The sequence below is a fragment of the Mustelus asterias genome, unplaced genomic scaffold (genome assembly GCF_964213995.1).
Source record: "Mustelus asterias unplaced genomic scaffold, sMusAst1.hap1.1 HAP1_SCAFFOLD_1322, whole genome shotgun sequence".
Taxonomy (NCBI): Eukaryota; Metazoa; Chordata; class Chondrichthyes; order Carcharhiniformes; family Triakidae; genus Mustelus; species Mustelus asterias.
Window position 1 is genome coordinate 46,608 of NW_027591267.1, and position 16,871 is coordinate 63,478.

The 16,871-nt window shown below is 42.7% G+C and overlaps 1 protein-coding gene across 1 annotated transcript in view; it reads right to left on the reverse strand.

Annotated features, from left to right (window-relative positions):
* Positions 1–3,383: 3,383 nt before the first annotated feature.
* Positions 3,384–16,871, reverse strand: part of LOC144488136 (shootin-1-like) — a 47,317-nt gene continuing 33,829 nt past the window's right edge. The window contains exons 7-10 of the mRNA XM_078206162.1: positions 14,905–14,984; positions 10,224–10,321; positions 7,982–8,044; positions 3,384–3,636 (exon numbers count right to left, since the gene is read on the reverse strand). Coding sequence (XP_078062288.1) covers positions 3,493–3,636; positions 7,982–8,044; positions 10,224–10,321; positions 14,905–14,984 — 385 coding nt within the window. The 3' untranslated portion in view covers positions 3,384–3,492. The remainder of the gene's footprint in view (positions 3,637–7,981; positions 8,045–10,223; positions 10,322–14,904; positions 14,985–16,871) is intronic.

Below are 16,871 nucleotides of genomic sequence, written 5' to 3' on the forward strand. Positions count from 1 at the left end.
CCTTCTCCCCCCTGGGGGCTGTACCTATGTGTGTGCCCCCGGCACATTCCCTTCACCAGGTTCAGATCTGTTGTAAACCTTGCTGATGTGATTCCACGTTGGCGATGGGGTGATCTGAATGTAGGGGAATAATACAGTGGGGAAGCCTTCTAATGATGTTTAAATGTATTCAAATGGGGTTCTCGCCATGCAATGATGGGAAATTTATTAAGCCACAGGTGGGCGTTGGGAACAATCACGTCATGAGAATTTGCCGGCAAGAATCTCCATGTTTGGCTCCCATGGGATTTTGCGCCCCTATCACCATTTACACTCACAGCAAACGGGTGTGCAAAATCCTGGCCAGTGAACGTGGATGCTCGACTGAGTGAATTATGATGAAGGTCATGCTATAATTTCATTAGAATGTAAGGAACCATAAGCAACACGTATATCTAAACTCATGAGAATATGGGAACAACAACACATAAGGTGCTTCTTCTCTAACCCTGCTGACTAAGTGTGGATTTTACAGAACGTTGAAACTTAGTATGCGGCAAAAGTGTTAAACTCCACAATAAACCATGGAATAAAACTGGTAAAATGCCTGATCGTTCATGACCAACACTCCCGAGGAAGAAGGATCCTTTGTATTGTTTCTTTCAACTGAAATCAAACAGCTCCCAAAAGAGAAGCAGCATTAGAGAACTGCAGCACACATCCATTCAATATAACAATATTTTTACCTTTAATGTTTCAATCTATTTGAATCATGCCATTGAACAATATAGGGATGATGAGAACACTGGGTCAAAATTATACTTCCGAAAAACATGCCAGCATGGAAAACAAAGGAAGTGCTTATTTAACGGTGAAGCATTTATGCTGAAGTATCATTTTTCATCAGTTAATAAGCAGGCGGTGGACTAAATGATAAAGTTCACATAACTCTTTTATTCCACATAATAACCATGACTGTGCAGAATACTAAAATACAAAGTGCTTTCCAGTTTCAATTTATAAGGTATTGTGCCCGCATTTGCACAGGTTTATTTCATTTCCTTTCGTGTTAAGGTAATTTGTACTTCATACGGCAAAATAAATTATATAGAGGATCAAAACATTGGTACCTTAGCCACTTTGGGATAGTTAATAAAATCTAATCTTTAAAGAGTCGGCAAAAAGCTGTGCACACTGACAAAAGACAGCTTCAAGAAACTCTCACTTAAGCAAATTACATTGCCTCTCTTATTCGCCCACTGTACAATAGTATTGTTGCCTGCCAATCAACTGTGAAAAAAAAATTTAGTCTAGAAGACAGAAAATGGGACAACTCTCCCTCGTACATCCTGTGATTGCTTTAATTACCTTGTTCAGCAAACTCAATCCAACAGGGACAAACTTCCTCATATGCACAAACTAATCGGATGGACTTTTGGTCTTGCAATAATTTATCACATATTTTGAGAGGTGATCAAAACATCGGGGGGAAAATAAATAAATTGCTTCAATAGAATGCAACACCACCTTAACAAGACTCGGATCGACAAGTAATTTCCGTTCCCATTTGTTCCGACTTAACCCCTCTGTAACTTCCCTGTAATCTTTCAGTGGCGCACACCTGTAAAAGCTAGATTTATTTCACAACAGTATGAGGCATCAAAGCTTCAATTACTGACGACTGCGCCAAAGCAACAAGTTGATCCCACTTACTTAGCACTTATTGTGCTGATAATTTATCCAAAATCCTCACATGTGACAGATGGAACAATCACTTTCATACTACTTGACAACAAACAATTTATTTTTGAAAGAAAAGTTAATGCTTCTAATACAACCCTACTGAAACGTTCACCTTTAAGCTGGGGTTAACGTGACACTTGAAGTCACAACATGCGTCACAGCATTCATTTTTCCTTGCTTCTTAGATTCATGCGAAGTGAACATCTTTTGGGATTTATCATGTATTATATATTTTATTAAATGGATATTCCGCATGAATTGGATTTTTAAAAAATACATCATACACGGCCTTACTGTAATTGATTTTTAACTGGAAAATTGCAGCATCTGTTTATGGGAAGCATTTGATTTATAATGTCAGTTAAGTGCTTTCCAGTTTACCCAAAAGACTTTCAAGGGGAGAAGTGTGTTTTTTGCCAGGCTTCACTGTTGCATTCTCATTCCTCTGCTTCCTTTACACATGTTCGATAGCATGCAATGTGAAGAAAAGGCATATTTTCTGTCTCTGCTCAAATGGGATATTGTGCAACTAATGTAGCTTGCCAACAGCTGCCTGAAAAATCGGGAAAACTCACCATCTGAGTGACAGGAGCAAATGAACATGACTAAGGGATCAACAAACATTTCCTATAAAGTACGTCGCTATCATCAGACACTTGTGGCCTGAAAATTCAGTACACAAAACAGCCTTTGGCTCAGAGCAATGAAAGATGGCAGCACAGTCCAGATTATACACCAGCATATTGGGAGTGTTTCAAGGGTTACGTTGGGATGTTTAGGAAGCACAAGTTATTGAAACAGAGAGGTACTTGCATGTCTGCTAACTGTATTAATTTAGTCCATGAACTGTCATTCTTTGAAGGCAGTGAAGAGGGCTTTCAAGAAGGGAGTATTGATCACAGTGCCCTATGATAATGCTAGGCTGTCAAAATTTACCTTTCTCCAAAGAAAATGCTTGAAATATTCCATACTTGTGGGGGGGGGGGGGGAGGGAAGAATACAGGTCTTTTTACGCCAAGAAAAAGCATCATTACAATGAACAAAACTGAATAGTTATCAATTCTAATGTCGCAGCCCAAATCCAAAAGATCTCGAATGTAAACAGAAGTACTCACAACTGGTTAACTACCACATTGTCATCTCACTCCTTTTGATTTGAATCAGAACAGGGAACTGAAGTTTTTGCAGTTACATTCTTGCTTAGTTCAGTTTGGAACGACACTTGTTTAGACTTATTCCTGATAAGTTCACATTCCAGATTTAAGGCAGGTACGGCTTGTGTTATATCCACCTTGTTGTGTGGTAAACCTCTAATAACAACGACCTCCATTTCTTCCCGCACATTTGCTAGCTTCATGTTCTGACACATTTTTACATCGAGCAGAAAAATGTGACATAACTTCCAGTTATTCTGTCAGCTGTTTGTGAAAATAATTGATGGCTAATTCTGAAAACTAGGAACTGAATGATCCAGAGAGTAGTTTTGATTTTTATATTATATTTAAGACTAAAAGAAAGTCATTTCTCAATGCTAAGATATGGTTCTGAAGACTTCAAATCAGAAAATTGCTGCTGTTACATTAGAAAATAAATTCCATTTTCTCAAAGCTGAAAATTAAGATTTGCATTTTTAAGGTTACATGAATGACACAAAATAAAATGTTACCGATGAAAGATTGTTTTATTCATAATGTCATATGGAATAAAATGGTCTAGGTCTGATAATAACCAGATAACCAAGTGATGAGGGGCCTTTTGAAGGATCAATAGCTATGGGTTATAAACAGAGATTATTGAGAACTTGCCACTAGCATTAGTTTCTGCTGCTGTCTTTCTGTGCCGCAGAAGTCTTTCCAGCTCATTTTCTTCAGTAACCCGAGTACTCGCCGTCATTGTTTCAACTCTGCTAGATTTCTTCAGGAGGAGAAAGAAAAGAAATCCGTCACAAGAAGCACTCAAGAATACGGGCATCTTCAGTTCCTGAAAGTTTTGGTGAGCTACCTTTATTAGCTGGTAATAAAAACCTTAAGTTCCATTTCGGATTGCAAAGATGTCGCATTGAAGTGTCTGCTGCAATATGCTATTGTAGCAATTTGTAAATAAGGGTTTCAGACATGTTTTATTTCCTGGAATCTTTTCTCTCCAGGAAACTCTCACATATTTAAAGAAGAATATTTAGTTTCATTGCAAGTGAAATTCTGTGGCTGATGTTCTAACCAAGGTTAACTTTTAAAGTTGCACTTTCAGCTGAAGAGGGGCAATTAAGGACAATTTGATGCTCCCTTCTCACAATGCATTCAGGGTAACAATGTCTGGCTTGCAATTTTCAGCTGTACTTCATAACTCTTGTTACAACCCCAGCTGATGTTACGACTGGACAGGAAGGTCCCAGAATGGAACCCTGGCTCAGCAGACTGTTACATTCACTATTATTTTGGGAAACAGGGAAGAACAGAGTCATAGGATGGCCAATTAGCTTTATACACAAGAATAAAACATTTATGCAACATGAAAAGTTTGATTACAATACAATACTCCTTCAGCTCAATTAGTGTCTTTACAAATGTACATAGATTTTCAAAACTAACACAAGTTACAGAATAGGTCTGATAATATATTGTTCTCAGCAAGAACACAGTCCCTGTAAACCAACAGGCCAGCTGTGTTCAGACACATCACATTCTGAAACCTAGTGGTAGATCCTACTCAATACAACTTCTGTAGATTTCTCATCAAATCCACCCCCACCCCCAATTGATTATTACACTGTGAGCCAACTGGTCTCAATGGAAATCTGGCTTCCATATGAGTGTTTCCAAACTCTCTTCTTGAAAAGACACACCTTAGAATTTTCTTCCAAACAATGTTTTCCCTCATCTGTTTTCAACAAAGATCTACTTCCAGGATTTCAAACTCTCCTTTCAGTATTCCTCTGCCAGACACAGGAGAGAGTTCAGGGTTGCAAAGGCATGCGGCACAGCCTGGTGTGCAGCCACTATCACTGAACTGGGCTGGGCTGCCTCTGTACTGGGCTGCAGATACAACAGTGATGGTAACTGGAGGCATCTGCAACATGTAGAGTGAAAACACAATAAAGGGGAATGGGGGGGGAAGAGGGGTGTGGGGAATTTGGGAAGCTCTCCTAGGTGACTGTGCAACGCCGTCTCTAGATGAGATGGGTGGAGGTGGGAATGTCCATCACATCAACTATGGGATCTAAAATTACAGGGTGAGGCTGGAAAATAACAGGAGGAAGCTCTACCTTCACATTGTGAAGCTGCAGGTGTATATCTGTTTTTAAATGGATGCACTGCTGACTCTCAGCCAAGGTTAGATTGTCAAGTGCAAGCGAGTGTTGGACTTGAGATGCAAAACAATCGTGCTTTTTTAAGCAATGTACGTCTAGTGTAATGGCAGCGTGTTGAGTCAGAATGTCACTTCCTTACCTGCTATAAGACTCTTCACTTTTTGTGAATGTAAAAACAAGACAACACATGGCACTGTGATTGCTGTTACCAATAAGCACCGTGAGAAACAGATACGTTACATGTGAAATTTTTGAAGGTTGACTCAAGGGAATAAACAACTGCTTATGATCTGCATTGAAATAAATGCTGAGATTGACAGACAATAAATGAAGATCTTTGCCTCAGAAGTGGTTTGGAGTTAGAATACAGCTGATACTTATTTGCAAAAAGGTGATGTTAATACTGATCATAACAGAAGTAGAAACATTAAAAGATGAGGAACAAACTTGCACTTTTATAATATTACTACCTACATCTCACAAAATGCCTCAAAATACTTCATGTATAATGAATTACCTGAATGTCACCAATGGTTTGGCAATTGAAAACTGCAGCCATTTTGTGCACAGAAAGATCCCTCTAACAGCAACATATGAATGACCAGTTAATCGGTTTTTTGGTGGCAATGTTTGAAGGAAGATGTTAGCCCGGATGTTGGAACAACTCCCCACACTCTTCAAGGAGTGCGATGAGATTGTTAAATGCCCAATTAAATTATCAGAACCAGCAGCTGAGGCTTTGGCACAACATCTCATCCAAACAAACTGACTGCAAACTCAAACTGAATACAACTGACTCCAAAGGTAGAATTCCAACTTTGGTTTTAATCTCATTTTCATTTCTTTCCCCCTTCCTGTTCCAATCCTGAAATGGCCAAATCCTGCTGAAATGTTTTGGGTGGCATGGTAGCACAGTGGTTAGCATTGCTGCTTCACAGCTCCAGGGACCTGGGTTCGATTCCCGGCTTGGGTCACTGTCTGTGTGGAGTTTGTACATTCTCCTCGTGTCTGCGTGGGTTTCCTCCGGGTGCTCTGGTTTCCTCCCACAGTCCAAAGATGTGCGGGTTAGGTTGATTGGCAATGCTAAAATTGCCCATTAGTGTCCTGAGATGCGTAGGTTAGCGGAATTAGTGGGTAAATGTGCAGGGATATGGGGGTAGGGCCTGGGTGGGATTGTGGTCGGTGCAGACTCGATGGGCCAGATGGCCTCTTTCTGCACTGTAGGGTTTCTATGATGTGGTTCCAATGATTCCAGGAGTGCTGAAAAACCTCACCACAAGAAATAGAAGCAGGACTAGGCCACTAGGCCCTTCCAACCTGCCCAACCATTCAATACAATCGTGGCTGATCTATGCCAGCCTCATCTCCTTTTCTGTGCCATTTCCCCATAGTCCTCTATTTCTCGATCTATCAAATATTTATCCACCTCCACCTTCAATACTTCCAATTTTCCAGCCTCAACCACCCTTTGGGGCAGAGATTCCAGAGATTCACCACCCTCTGCGAGACGAAATTTCTACACCTCAGTTTTAAATGACCGGCCCTTTATCTTGTAGCGATGTCCCCTTGTTCGAGACTCTCCCACTCATGAAAACATCTCACCATCTATCCTGTCAAGCCCCCTCAGGACCTTATATGTTTGAATAAGATCACCCCTCACTCTTTAAAGCATTTCAGATGTGCAAGTCTAAAGATAATTGTTGGTGACCTACTCAATCAGAATGATTTTCACAGCGAGTCCCAATCCTGTCTTCATCCAATATCTGCATTTATTCACATCTTAGCATTGACTTCTGGACAACAAATCAGAAGCGAAAACTTGGGAATAATTTCCCCTCCATTGTTGCTCAACTGCAATGTATTCACTCCCACCCTGACTAAAATTAACTAATCTGCGATGAACTGAAATTAGAACTGGAACTTTACCCTACGTGGGCACAGTTACATACCATCACTGGGAGTGCTGTATCTGAGGTTTCTAATGTAGAATTGGGCAGCACGTTGACACAGTGGTTGGCACTGCTGCGTTATGGTGCCAGAGACCCGGGTTCAAATCCAGCATCGGGTGACTGTCTGTGTGCAGTCTACACTTTCTCCCCGTGTCTGCATGGGTTTCCTCCGGGTGCTCCGGTTTCCTCCCACAGTCCAAAGATGGGCAGGTTAAGTGGATTGGCCATGCTAAAATGCCCTTTAGTGTGCCAAGATGTGTAGGTTAGATGGATTAGCCTTGAGAAAGGTGTGGGGTTATGGGGAAAGAGCAGGGGAGAGGGCCTGGGTAAGATATTCTATCAAGAGTTAGTGCAGACTCAATGGGCCGAATGGCTTCTTCTGCGCTGTAGGGATTCTCTGATCTTCCAAGATCAATAAAACTAAGATCAATAAAACCCTTCACCATACATGCAAACAGACAACAATCTTTCTCAATTCGGTTTCTTCTTTTTTCCAAGCTGTGGCACTTGCATTTAGAAACAAGAACTTATGTCTATTTGACTCGTCAGTATTTTTTGTACAAAGCAGTGAATCATTTTGGACTGTGGACAACACACCAGAGTCCACGCTAAACACATAGCAGCTATTGTCTGTGCACCCTTAGACAAAGTAAAAATCCTTTGTTTGTTCACAACCATTCGGTCATCTCTCTTACATTCGACTGGTGAAGCAGATAATGCTGCTTTCCAAAGAATCAAAGCTATCCAACTTGAGTCACTGCTGAACTCCCTGATTTCTTATAGCATTGGCCCATGTGAGGAATACCACGTGACACCAATTAGAGCCTGGGAGAACTGCACCTACAGGAAAAAGGCTACGTTGGCCCAGGTAATTCTTGGATGGTTTTGTTAATAATATTTGCAAAGGTTTGTGAAAAATCTGTATGACTAACCACACAGCTGGAAAGAAAATAAATAAAGAGAAGAACTTTAAAAATACTTGGGAATTAAATTCTAGACTCACCAACATTCCTCGGAGTTCCTGTAATGCATTTTCTTCTGGAGGTTTTTTCCTAATCAGCACGGTCTAGAAACAAGCAAGTGGACTATAACCAAAAATAGCAGATGCAAAATTAGTTAGTTGCATTATTGGTTGCAACCAACAATCTCTAAAGAGTTTTTTATTAAATAACATGCACTAATCTGTTCAGGAAATGGGAATAATGAAAGAAAACAGCTGAAATTTGGTGAAAAGATTTTTCAGGAATTGAAACAGTGGAAGTGACACTTCCGGGTTAATTAAATGGGGGCGATTCTCCCAGCCCGCTGGGCTGCTCTAGCAATGCAGGGGGCCGGTAGACATCAGCAGGGGCCGTTTCATGGGCTTCTTGCTGGGCGCCATGGCCTTTGCGCATCTCCCAGCTGAAGATTTCCAGAGTAATCAGCTCTGCGCTGGGAATCAGCGTGAAACTGATTGCCATATGGAAATCCAGTTTTCCATTTCATTAGCGGGCCTGGGACTGAAGTCTCCTAGCCTGCCAGCGTCACCCCCACCGGGAGTGGTTCACTCCAGCGAGGTTTGCCACTGTTCCCCACTAACGGGGAGTTGGCATCCCGATCCCACTAGAGTGAAGGAGAGCCATGGAGGAGCCCCTGCCCCCAGGAGGTCAGGGGTAAGGGGGAGGGGGGGTGCCCCTTGGGCAGTGCCAGCCAAGCATTCTGGCACTGCCCAAGGGGCAAACTGGTAATGCCAACCAGGCATCTTGGCACTGCCCACCAGGCATTGGGAGGCAAAAGGAGGCAGGGCCACGGGGCCTATTGGGGTGGTGGGGGGACCCTCTGCAACTCTGCATTCGGGATCAGTAGCAGGGGGAAGGAGGCCGGCGCTCGGAGCTGGTCCTTCGGGTGAATGGGTGGGGGGGGTGGTGTGCAATTGGGAGATCAGGGCTGGCCAGATGGGGGAGGTCAGGGAGATCGGGTGGGGTAGGGGGAATATCAGGTCTGGCCCGGGAGACCAGCAATCGGGAGGTGTGTTGGGGGTCGGTAGGCCAGCGATCGGGGGGCCGGCAATGCAGGGCCATTGTGCATTCGTCGATTCCGCACTGAAATCGGCACACGTGTAGTGGCCCGCTCAGCGCTATGCTGCCGGCCTCTTAGGTGGGAATAGTCGCCGCCCCCAGATTTTCAGAGGGAATCCCACTGAGGCACTTCATGACGCACAGAGTGTGGGAGATTCAATCTGAAAATCACGCTAAAAAAAATCAGCGTGAGTGATTCCCGTTTTCACGCAAATTGGGGACTTAGAATTTTTTTGGGAGAATCTTGGCCTTTGAGTGCAAGTTCCTTTTCACACTAAGCTTTACACTGAAAACTCTTGACCAACCTGGTTGTTACTGAGTTTTTAAAAATGATGTCTATTGGTAGAAAGCTTACCTAATACAACTCACTGTCCATATTTAGAAAATAAAATCTGAATTTTAAATGTTTCCATAGATTTATATAGTTAACAGTTTGAACGCTAGCTAAGGAGTATTTCTAGTATCATTCAGTTTAAATTACGTTTATTAGGAATCTGATAAAATCTTGATATTCTAAAAATAGATGATGTCCAACCCAGCAATGGATTAATGTGGGCAGGACTAACATGATTAAATCCAGTGACCACATCTTGCATCTTATTGATCCTGAAGGACTGGGCCATTGGAAGAAGTACCTCCTACCCCAGGGAAGTTAGTTACATAAGGCAAAAGGGCGCTCGCTCCAAGACCGGAAAGTCCTGCCCGAGGTCAACAGACCTTTGCATGGTTCGTGTCCTGCCCGCTATGATTCTCGTGGTGGGTGGGACAGGAAAATTCCACCCAAAGTGCTTGCGAGTAGAAGGGGGATAAAGAGAGGCAATGAATGAGTGGTACTCCATTTGTTGATTGAATCATTGCTATCAGTTAATGTATGAACCCTATTCTATATACATAACTGTCGAGGATTTGTCAGAATGTTGAACACCCTGCTACCTGCAATCTCTGTGCCTTCAAATTTACTATCAATGGAAAGAAAGCAGCTCTGATAATACCAATTGTGAACATTCTCTACTGTACCAGAGGGAGATTTCTGTTTTCCTCATCCTCAAAGAGACTGATGATTATTTCTACACCTTTTTACATCATTATACAAAATGATATCTGCTGCACAGATTTCGGATTTTCGTAAGGGAGAGAAATTCATCATATGTTTCGAATAAAAATATATTGTGGTAACTATCGTGTTACCCTGTTAGCATGATCAACTTTCCTAAGGATTACACCCTTCTTAATTCTCTCCATCATTTCACCAACTGCTTGCTTCTTCAAGTCTTCTAAAGGCTCTCCTATGGAAAAACAGTTTTGAAAAATAATATTCAGAAAACAAATTACTCACATATAAAATAAACAAAAACAGAAAATTCTGAAAATACTCAGCATTTCTGGAGAGAAAAAAACAGTTCAGTTTCAGGTCTGTAACCTTCTACGAGATCAAATCTCTAAGGTTCACAGGCCTGAAACAGAGGCCTGACTTTTCAGAAAGATGGAGAGGGTCTCCAGTTATCCAAAATTATGCCAAAGACATGATTCCGGAAATCCTGCCCCTGAACCTGGTACCACTATTTATGTCGGTGGGGGCGGGGGGGGAGGCAGAGTGGGTTGCAGTTTGTACATCTATTGCCTTACACGTACATGTAAGTGCAACTTCTTTCAAACAGATCCACATTTTCTAACTGGGATGCCCAAAACAGAACTTGTGGGCTTCAGACCTTTTAGGAGAAGGTCCAAAGTTGCTGAAGTTCTTTGGAGAGGTAGGGTACCCTTTGGCCAGGTCCAGCGGCAGCTTAGGGAGAGACGAGGTGTCTTTTGGGATAAGCCAGGTGCATTTTGGGATTGTTAAAACTAGATGTGAATGTGCATAAGAAATGGATAAACTTAGTGGAACTGTCAAGTAATTGGAGCTGTCAAGGTATTTAAATCTCCTGGCCTTTAAATTTAAAAAGAAAACATGCTGCAGTTTTTTAAAAAAGGGCTTGCTTTTTCCCCCAACTGTTGACATACACCTGAAGGTCATTATTATAGCATTTGTTCTGCAAGACTGATTTCACATGTATTTACCCCACATACCCCCCTAACCTACACATTAGGGACACGAAGGGGCAATTTACCATGGCTAATCCCCCTAACCTACATGTCTCGGGACACTGACTGTGGGAGGAAACCGGAGCATTCGGAGGGAACCCATGAAGACACGGGGAGAACGTGCAAACTCCACATAGAGAATCACCCAAGCCAGGAATCGAACCCGGGTCCCTGGTACTGTGAGGCAGCAGTGCTAACCACTGTGCCACCATGCCACCCCAAGGAGTTTTATAAGAGATTAAGCATTTCAATTAAATATTTATTTATAAGGGATCATGTTGTATAAAGAATGTAAATGTCGTGAATGTGTTTGGATGAGTAAGATTGGTTGGAATCTTTCACTCCTGTTCAAGTTGGCCTCGTTCAGCGACAGGAATGGAAAATATCATGAGAGGTGGAAAGTCGTGTTTTACATTGACATGAATGTTTGCCAGAATTGTCACCTCCCCCATCAGTGGCGGGCTGAACATCAGGAACCTCACTTGAACACATTAGCATCTCATTATCAGGCCAACAAAATTCATCCATGGTGGCGTGCTGCAAGAACGGTGTGAAGTACAACTAGCTTCACAAGACTTTCACTGGTGAGCACACTGATTGCGGAGAGGCTTCGCATATTCGGGGGGGCGGGGGGGTGGTGTGGGGGTCAGAGGGCTATCTGGTTCGACGGGGGCGGAGGGTGTCACCAGACTTGACTCAGGAGTATCAGGATAAGACTCAAAGAGTAACTGGGATAAGACTTGGAGACAGAGGAGGGATGGGTGGGTGGTGGCGTTGACTTGAGGGAGATGAGGGGTGTTGACTCAGAGGAGACTGGGGTTGTTGAGTCAGGGGAGAGAAGGGAGGCGGTTGACTCAGGGAAGAGCTGGCAGGGTGGTACATTCGGGGGAGACCAGGGGTGTTGACTCGGGGGAGATCAGGGATGTTGACTCAGGGGAGACCGGGGTGTGGTTGACTCAGGAGAGGCCAGGAGTTTTGACTCAGGGGAGACTGGGAGTGTTGACTCGGGGGGGTGTTGACTCAGGGGAGACCTGGGATATTGACTCAGGGGATGACCCACCCACCCCTGGAATGAAAATGAAACCACTCGGGGAACTCTCTCCCGAGTCGGGTTTGTGGAGTCAGTAATATTTCCGACTCCATGCTAGCAACTTGGAAACGAAAATTCAGACCATTAAAGCTACAGTAACATTTTGTATAATTTTCGATCTGTGCACGCTGGATGTTCAACAAGGTCATTAAAATCTCTGCAGTGACTTTCCAATTTTAAAGAAAAAGTTGCAAAGTAGATATAAAAAGGCTGATTTTTTTCAAATTACTATAACAGCATGCGATAGAATACTAACGTATCTCTGTGATTCTTACTAACAGCTGTAACGTGTCAATGGCATTGTGTACAGCCAGTTACAGAATGTGTTGTTTTTGTATAGAAGGACATGCTGTTAGGAGAATCAGAAACTCACTTAACTGTGTTGTCAGAGCTTATAACTACCTTGGAATATTTGTCACAACGCTGTGTGATTTCAAGAAGAAAGTAGATATAGCTCTTGAGGCTAAAGTGGTAGAGCAGGTTCAGAGGGCCAAGTGGCCCACTCCTGCTCCTATTTTCTATGTGCCTACATCAAAATTGGACAATAAAAAGGCTAAGCCAACCAAATTATTTACAAATTGTGTGAGGATGGTAACAGTGTGGGCAGAAGAAAACTTGCATTTGAAGATCCCTTCACAACCCTGAGGACATCCCAAAGAACTTTATAACCAATTAAATACTTGAAGTACTATTTAAATACTGTAGCAAAGCAGTAAATACAGTTAGAAAACAGTATAAAATCAACAGTAGCAGCAGCAGCTTTTGGATTTATTAATTCATGGAATGTTTGCAAGACTTCGGATTACTGCCCATGTCCAACTATTGAGAAGGTTGTCATGAGCCACCTTCTTGAGTGACTGCAGCCCATGTCCTGAAGGTTACAGTAGTGTCAAGTAGGGAGGTTTTGAGATTTTGACCCAGTGATGATGAAAGAATAGAATGTATTTCCAACTCAGGATGATGCGTAACTTGATGGGGAAATTGGGCTGGTGTTCCCCTGCCCTTGTTCTTCTAGATGATGTGAGTTGTGGGTTTGGGATGTGCTACTGAAGGAGCCTTGGGAAGTTGCAGCCTTGTGCCTCATAGGCGGTTGAGGGGTTCTGTGGAACAAGGAGGTGAGTTACTCACTACAGAATTCCCAACCTCTGAATTGCTCTTACAGCCATAGTATTTATGAGGCTGGTACAGTTTGGACAATGGTAAACCCTAGGAGGTTGGGGACAATGCTTTGTATGTCAAGGGGTAATGGCTAGATTATCTCTTGTTGGAGATGTTCATCGCCTGGCACGTGTATAGTGTGAATGCTACTTGCCACTTATCAGCTCAAGCCTGATGAAAGTGAGGAGGTGTGGGATAGAGGGAAAGTTGGCCGATTGGATAGGTAACTGGCTGTCTGATCGAAGACAGAGGGTGGTGGTGGATGGAAAATTTTCGGATTGGAGGCAGGTTGCTAGCAGAGTGCCACAGGGATCAGTGCTTGGTCCTCTGCTCTTTGTGATTTTTATTAATGACTTAGAGGAGGGGGCTGAAGGGTGGATCAATAAATTTGCTGATGACACCAAGATTGGTGGAGTAGTGGATGAGGTGGAGGGCTGTTGTAGGCTGCAAAGAGACATAGATAGGATGCAAAGCTGGGCTGAAAAATGGCAAATGGAGTTTAACCCTGATAAATGTGAGGTGATTCATTTTGGTAGGACTAATTTAAATGTGGATTACAGGGTCAAAGGTAGGGTTCTGAAGACTGTGGAGGAACAGAGAGATCTTGGGGTCCATATCCACAGATCTCTAAAGGTTGCCACTCAAGTGGATAGAGCTGTGAAGAAGGCCTATAGTGTGTTAGCTTTTATTAACAGGGGGTTGGAGTTTAAGAGCCGTGGGGTTATGCTGCAACTGTACAGGACCTTGGTGAGACCACATTTGGAATATTGTGTGCAGTTCTGGTCACCTCACTATAAGAAGGATGTGGAAGCGCTGGAAAGAGTGCAGAGGAGATTTACCAGGATGCTGCCTGGTTTGGAGGGTAGGTCTTATGAGGAAAGGTTGAGGGAGCTAGGGCTGTTCTCTCTGGACCGGAGGAGGCTGAGGGGAGACTTAATAGAGGTTTATAAAATGATGAAGGGGATAGATAGAGTGAACGTTCAAAGACTATTTCCTCGGGTGGATGGAGCTATTACAAGGGGGCATAACTATAGGGTTCATGGTGGGAGATATAGGAAGGATATCAGAGGTAGGTTCTTTACGCAGAGAGTGGTTGGGGTGTGGAATGGACTGCCTGCAGTGATAGTGGAGTCAGACACTTTAAGAACATTTAAGCGGTTATTGGATAGGCACATGGAGCACACCAGGATGATAGGGAGTGGGATAGCTTGATCTTGGTTTCAGATAAAGCTCGGCACAACATCGTGGCCGAAGGGCCTGTTCTGTGCTGTACTGTTCTATGTTCTATGTTGTCCAGGGCACGGACTGTTTCAGTATTCTTGCTGCTTTCTTAACTTGTATGAAAGGACAGCACAATTATTGTCCTTGATAAAAACCAGCAAACAGATGACAGAGGTGTGCTAATCAATTCAAATATTAAATGCCATTTTAAGAAATTAAGGTTTCACATTGGAAATCCAAGTTATATTTTGATCAATATTTAATTTACTTTTAAAAGCATATTTAACCATACATAATAGGTCAGAAACTCGTGTTCACCTGATTCCTTAGAAAGAGATTTTTCAACCCCAGGCAAATTGTCTGTTTTCTGTCTTTTACAGATGATCATCATAAGATTTCTGTTGAAATATAAGTATGTTTTCCTTAAAGCCTCCATACAGCTGCAAACAGAAGTTATTCTGCAAGAGATGCAATACTCAAGTTCTCAAACTAGCACACCGATAATAAACTGACATTATGCGAATGTTTGTGGCCAATTCTTCAATTATATACTCTCTGTGGGGTAGTCATGCAGATAATGAAAGCAGAGTGAAGAAAGGCTAACAGGTAGCTAATTTTTTAACTGGCATTACCTGCACGCATGGTTTCCTTTGGGGAGACAGATCACCTCCGTTAGGTTGTAAAGAGACAGTTGAAAAATCCTCTGGTCTATCTTTACACATCTAAATCAATGTTTAATAATCTCATATATTTCAAATCATTTCAAGTATTTTTCTTATGCGAGATTAACCTTTTTAAACAAATATTTTGCTATACAAAGTATTTTCCACAAAGATGCAGGCCAAAACCAATAATTATTCTGTTCTAGTGTCGAGCACCAGTCATCAAAGGTGTAACGTTATTCATACCCCCTGACAGTAGGAAGTCGCACTCCCACCAATCTGCAACATATGTTTATGAAATGATCCCTTCAGTGGTTAGAAACTGGTGAGGAAAGTATGTCAATGTCAATTACATTGTTAAGACTTGTTGATGTCAATCACATTGTTAAGGAAAACAGGTGAAGGGTATTTGAACACGTATAAATGGGGCATAGCTGGGACACTGGAGGATGTGAGGAGTGTTAACACTGAACAAAGTCCATAAACCCTCTCAGCAAGGACAGGTTCTGTGTCTTAGTTTTGACTTCACCAACTGGCATGGATATGATTAACAAAAGAGACCAAAATTTTCAAAATATGATGTCCACCAGTTAAGATAACTTCAGTCAATATTAACTGAATTTCCAATACCCATTGCCCTCAGCAATGCAGGTTCATAACATAACTGCTTTAGAAAGATTTCCAAGGGTGGAAATTATTGTTGCTGTAATGCCTGCAGTATCAGTACAGCAAAAACCATAAGTTTCCTGACTGTTTATTGCATTATATCAAATTGCATTAAGTGGATTTCATAGAATCCCCACAGTGCAGAAGGAGGCCATTCAGCCCATCAAGTCTGCACTGACTCGCTGACAGAGTATCTTACCCAGGATCTCTCCCCCATCCTATCTCCGTGACCCCACACATTTACCATAGCTAATCCATCTAACTTACATAGAATCATAGAATCCTACAGTGCAGAAGAAGGTCATTCGACCCATCGAGTCTGCACCGACCACAATCCCACTCAGGCCCTAACCCCATGCATTTAGCCTAGCTAGCCCCCGACACTAAGGGGCAATTTAGCATAGCCAATCCATCTAATCTGCACATCTTTGGACTGTGGGAGGAAACCAGAGCACCCAAAAGAAACCCACGCAGACACGGGGAGAATGTGCAAACTCCAAACAGACAATCACCCAAGACCGGAATTGAACCCAGGTCCCTGGGCGCTGTGAGGCAGCAATGCTAACCACTGTGCCACCGTGCCCCCTGTGTGTGCTGTTGCAAGGAATTCATTCATTCACTTTTTTCTTAGGTTACTATTACTGAAAGCACAGGCACATTCACATTGTGGATATCAATTGGAAATTGCATCAAAGGATTGCTCGAATGGAAAGGTAAACTGCCACACTGTCAACCTTTCATACTCTGAACTCTCCCTACAATAGGATTGTGGATGAGTTGAAGAAGGCTGTGACCTGTAACTAACTTCATTGCAGCTTTGCCGCTCCCTTCCCATTGTCAAAAATTCTAACGACGATAGATGTTGCATTCAGTTCTCCCCGAGCACTGCATTTGGCTGAATGCCAGCAAGACTATTATTGGTGCTGCCAGAGCTATCCAGTGGTTTGGAGAGCCTGG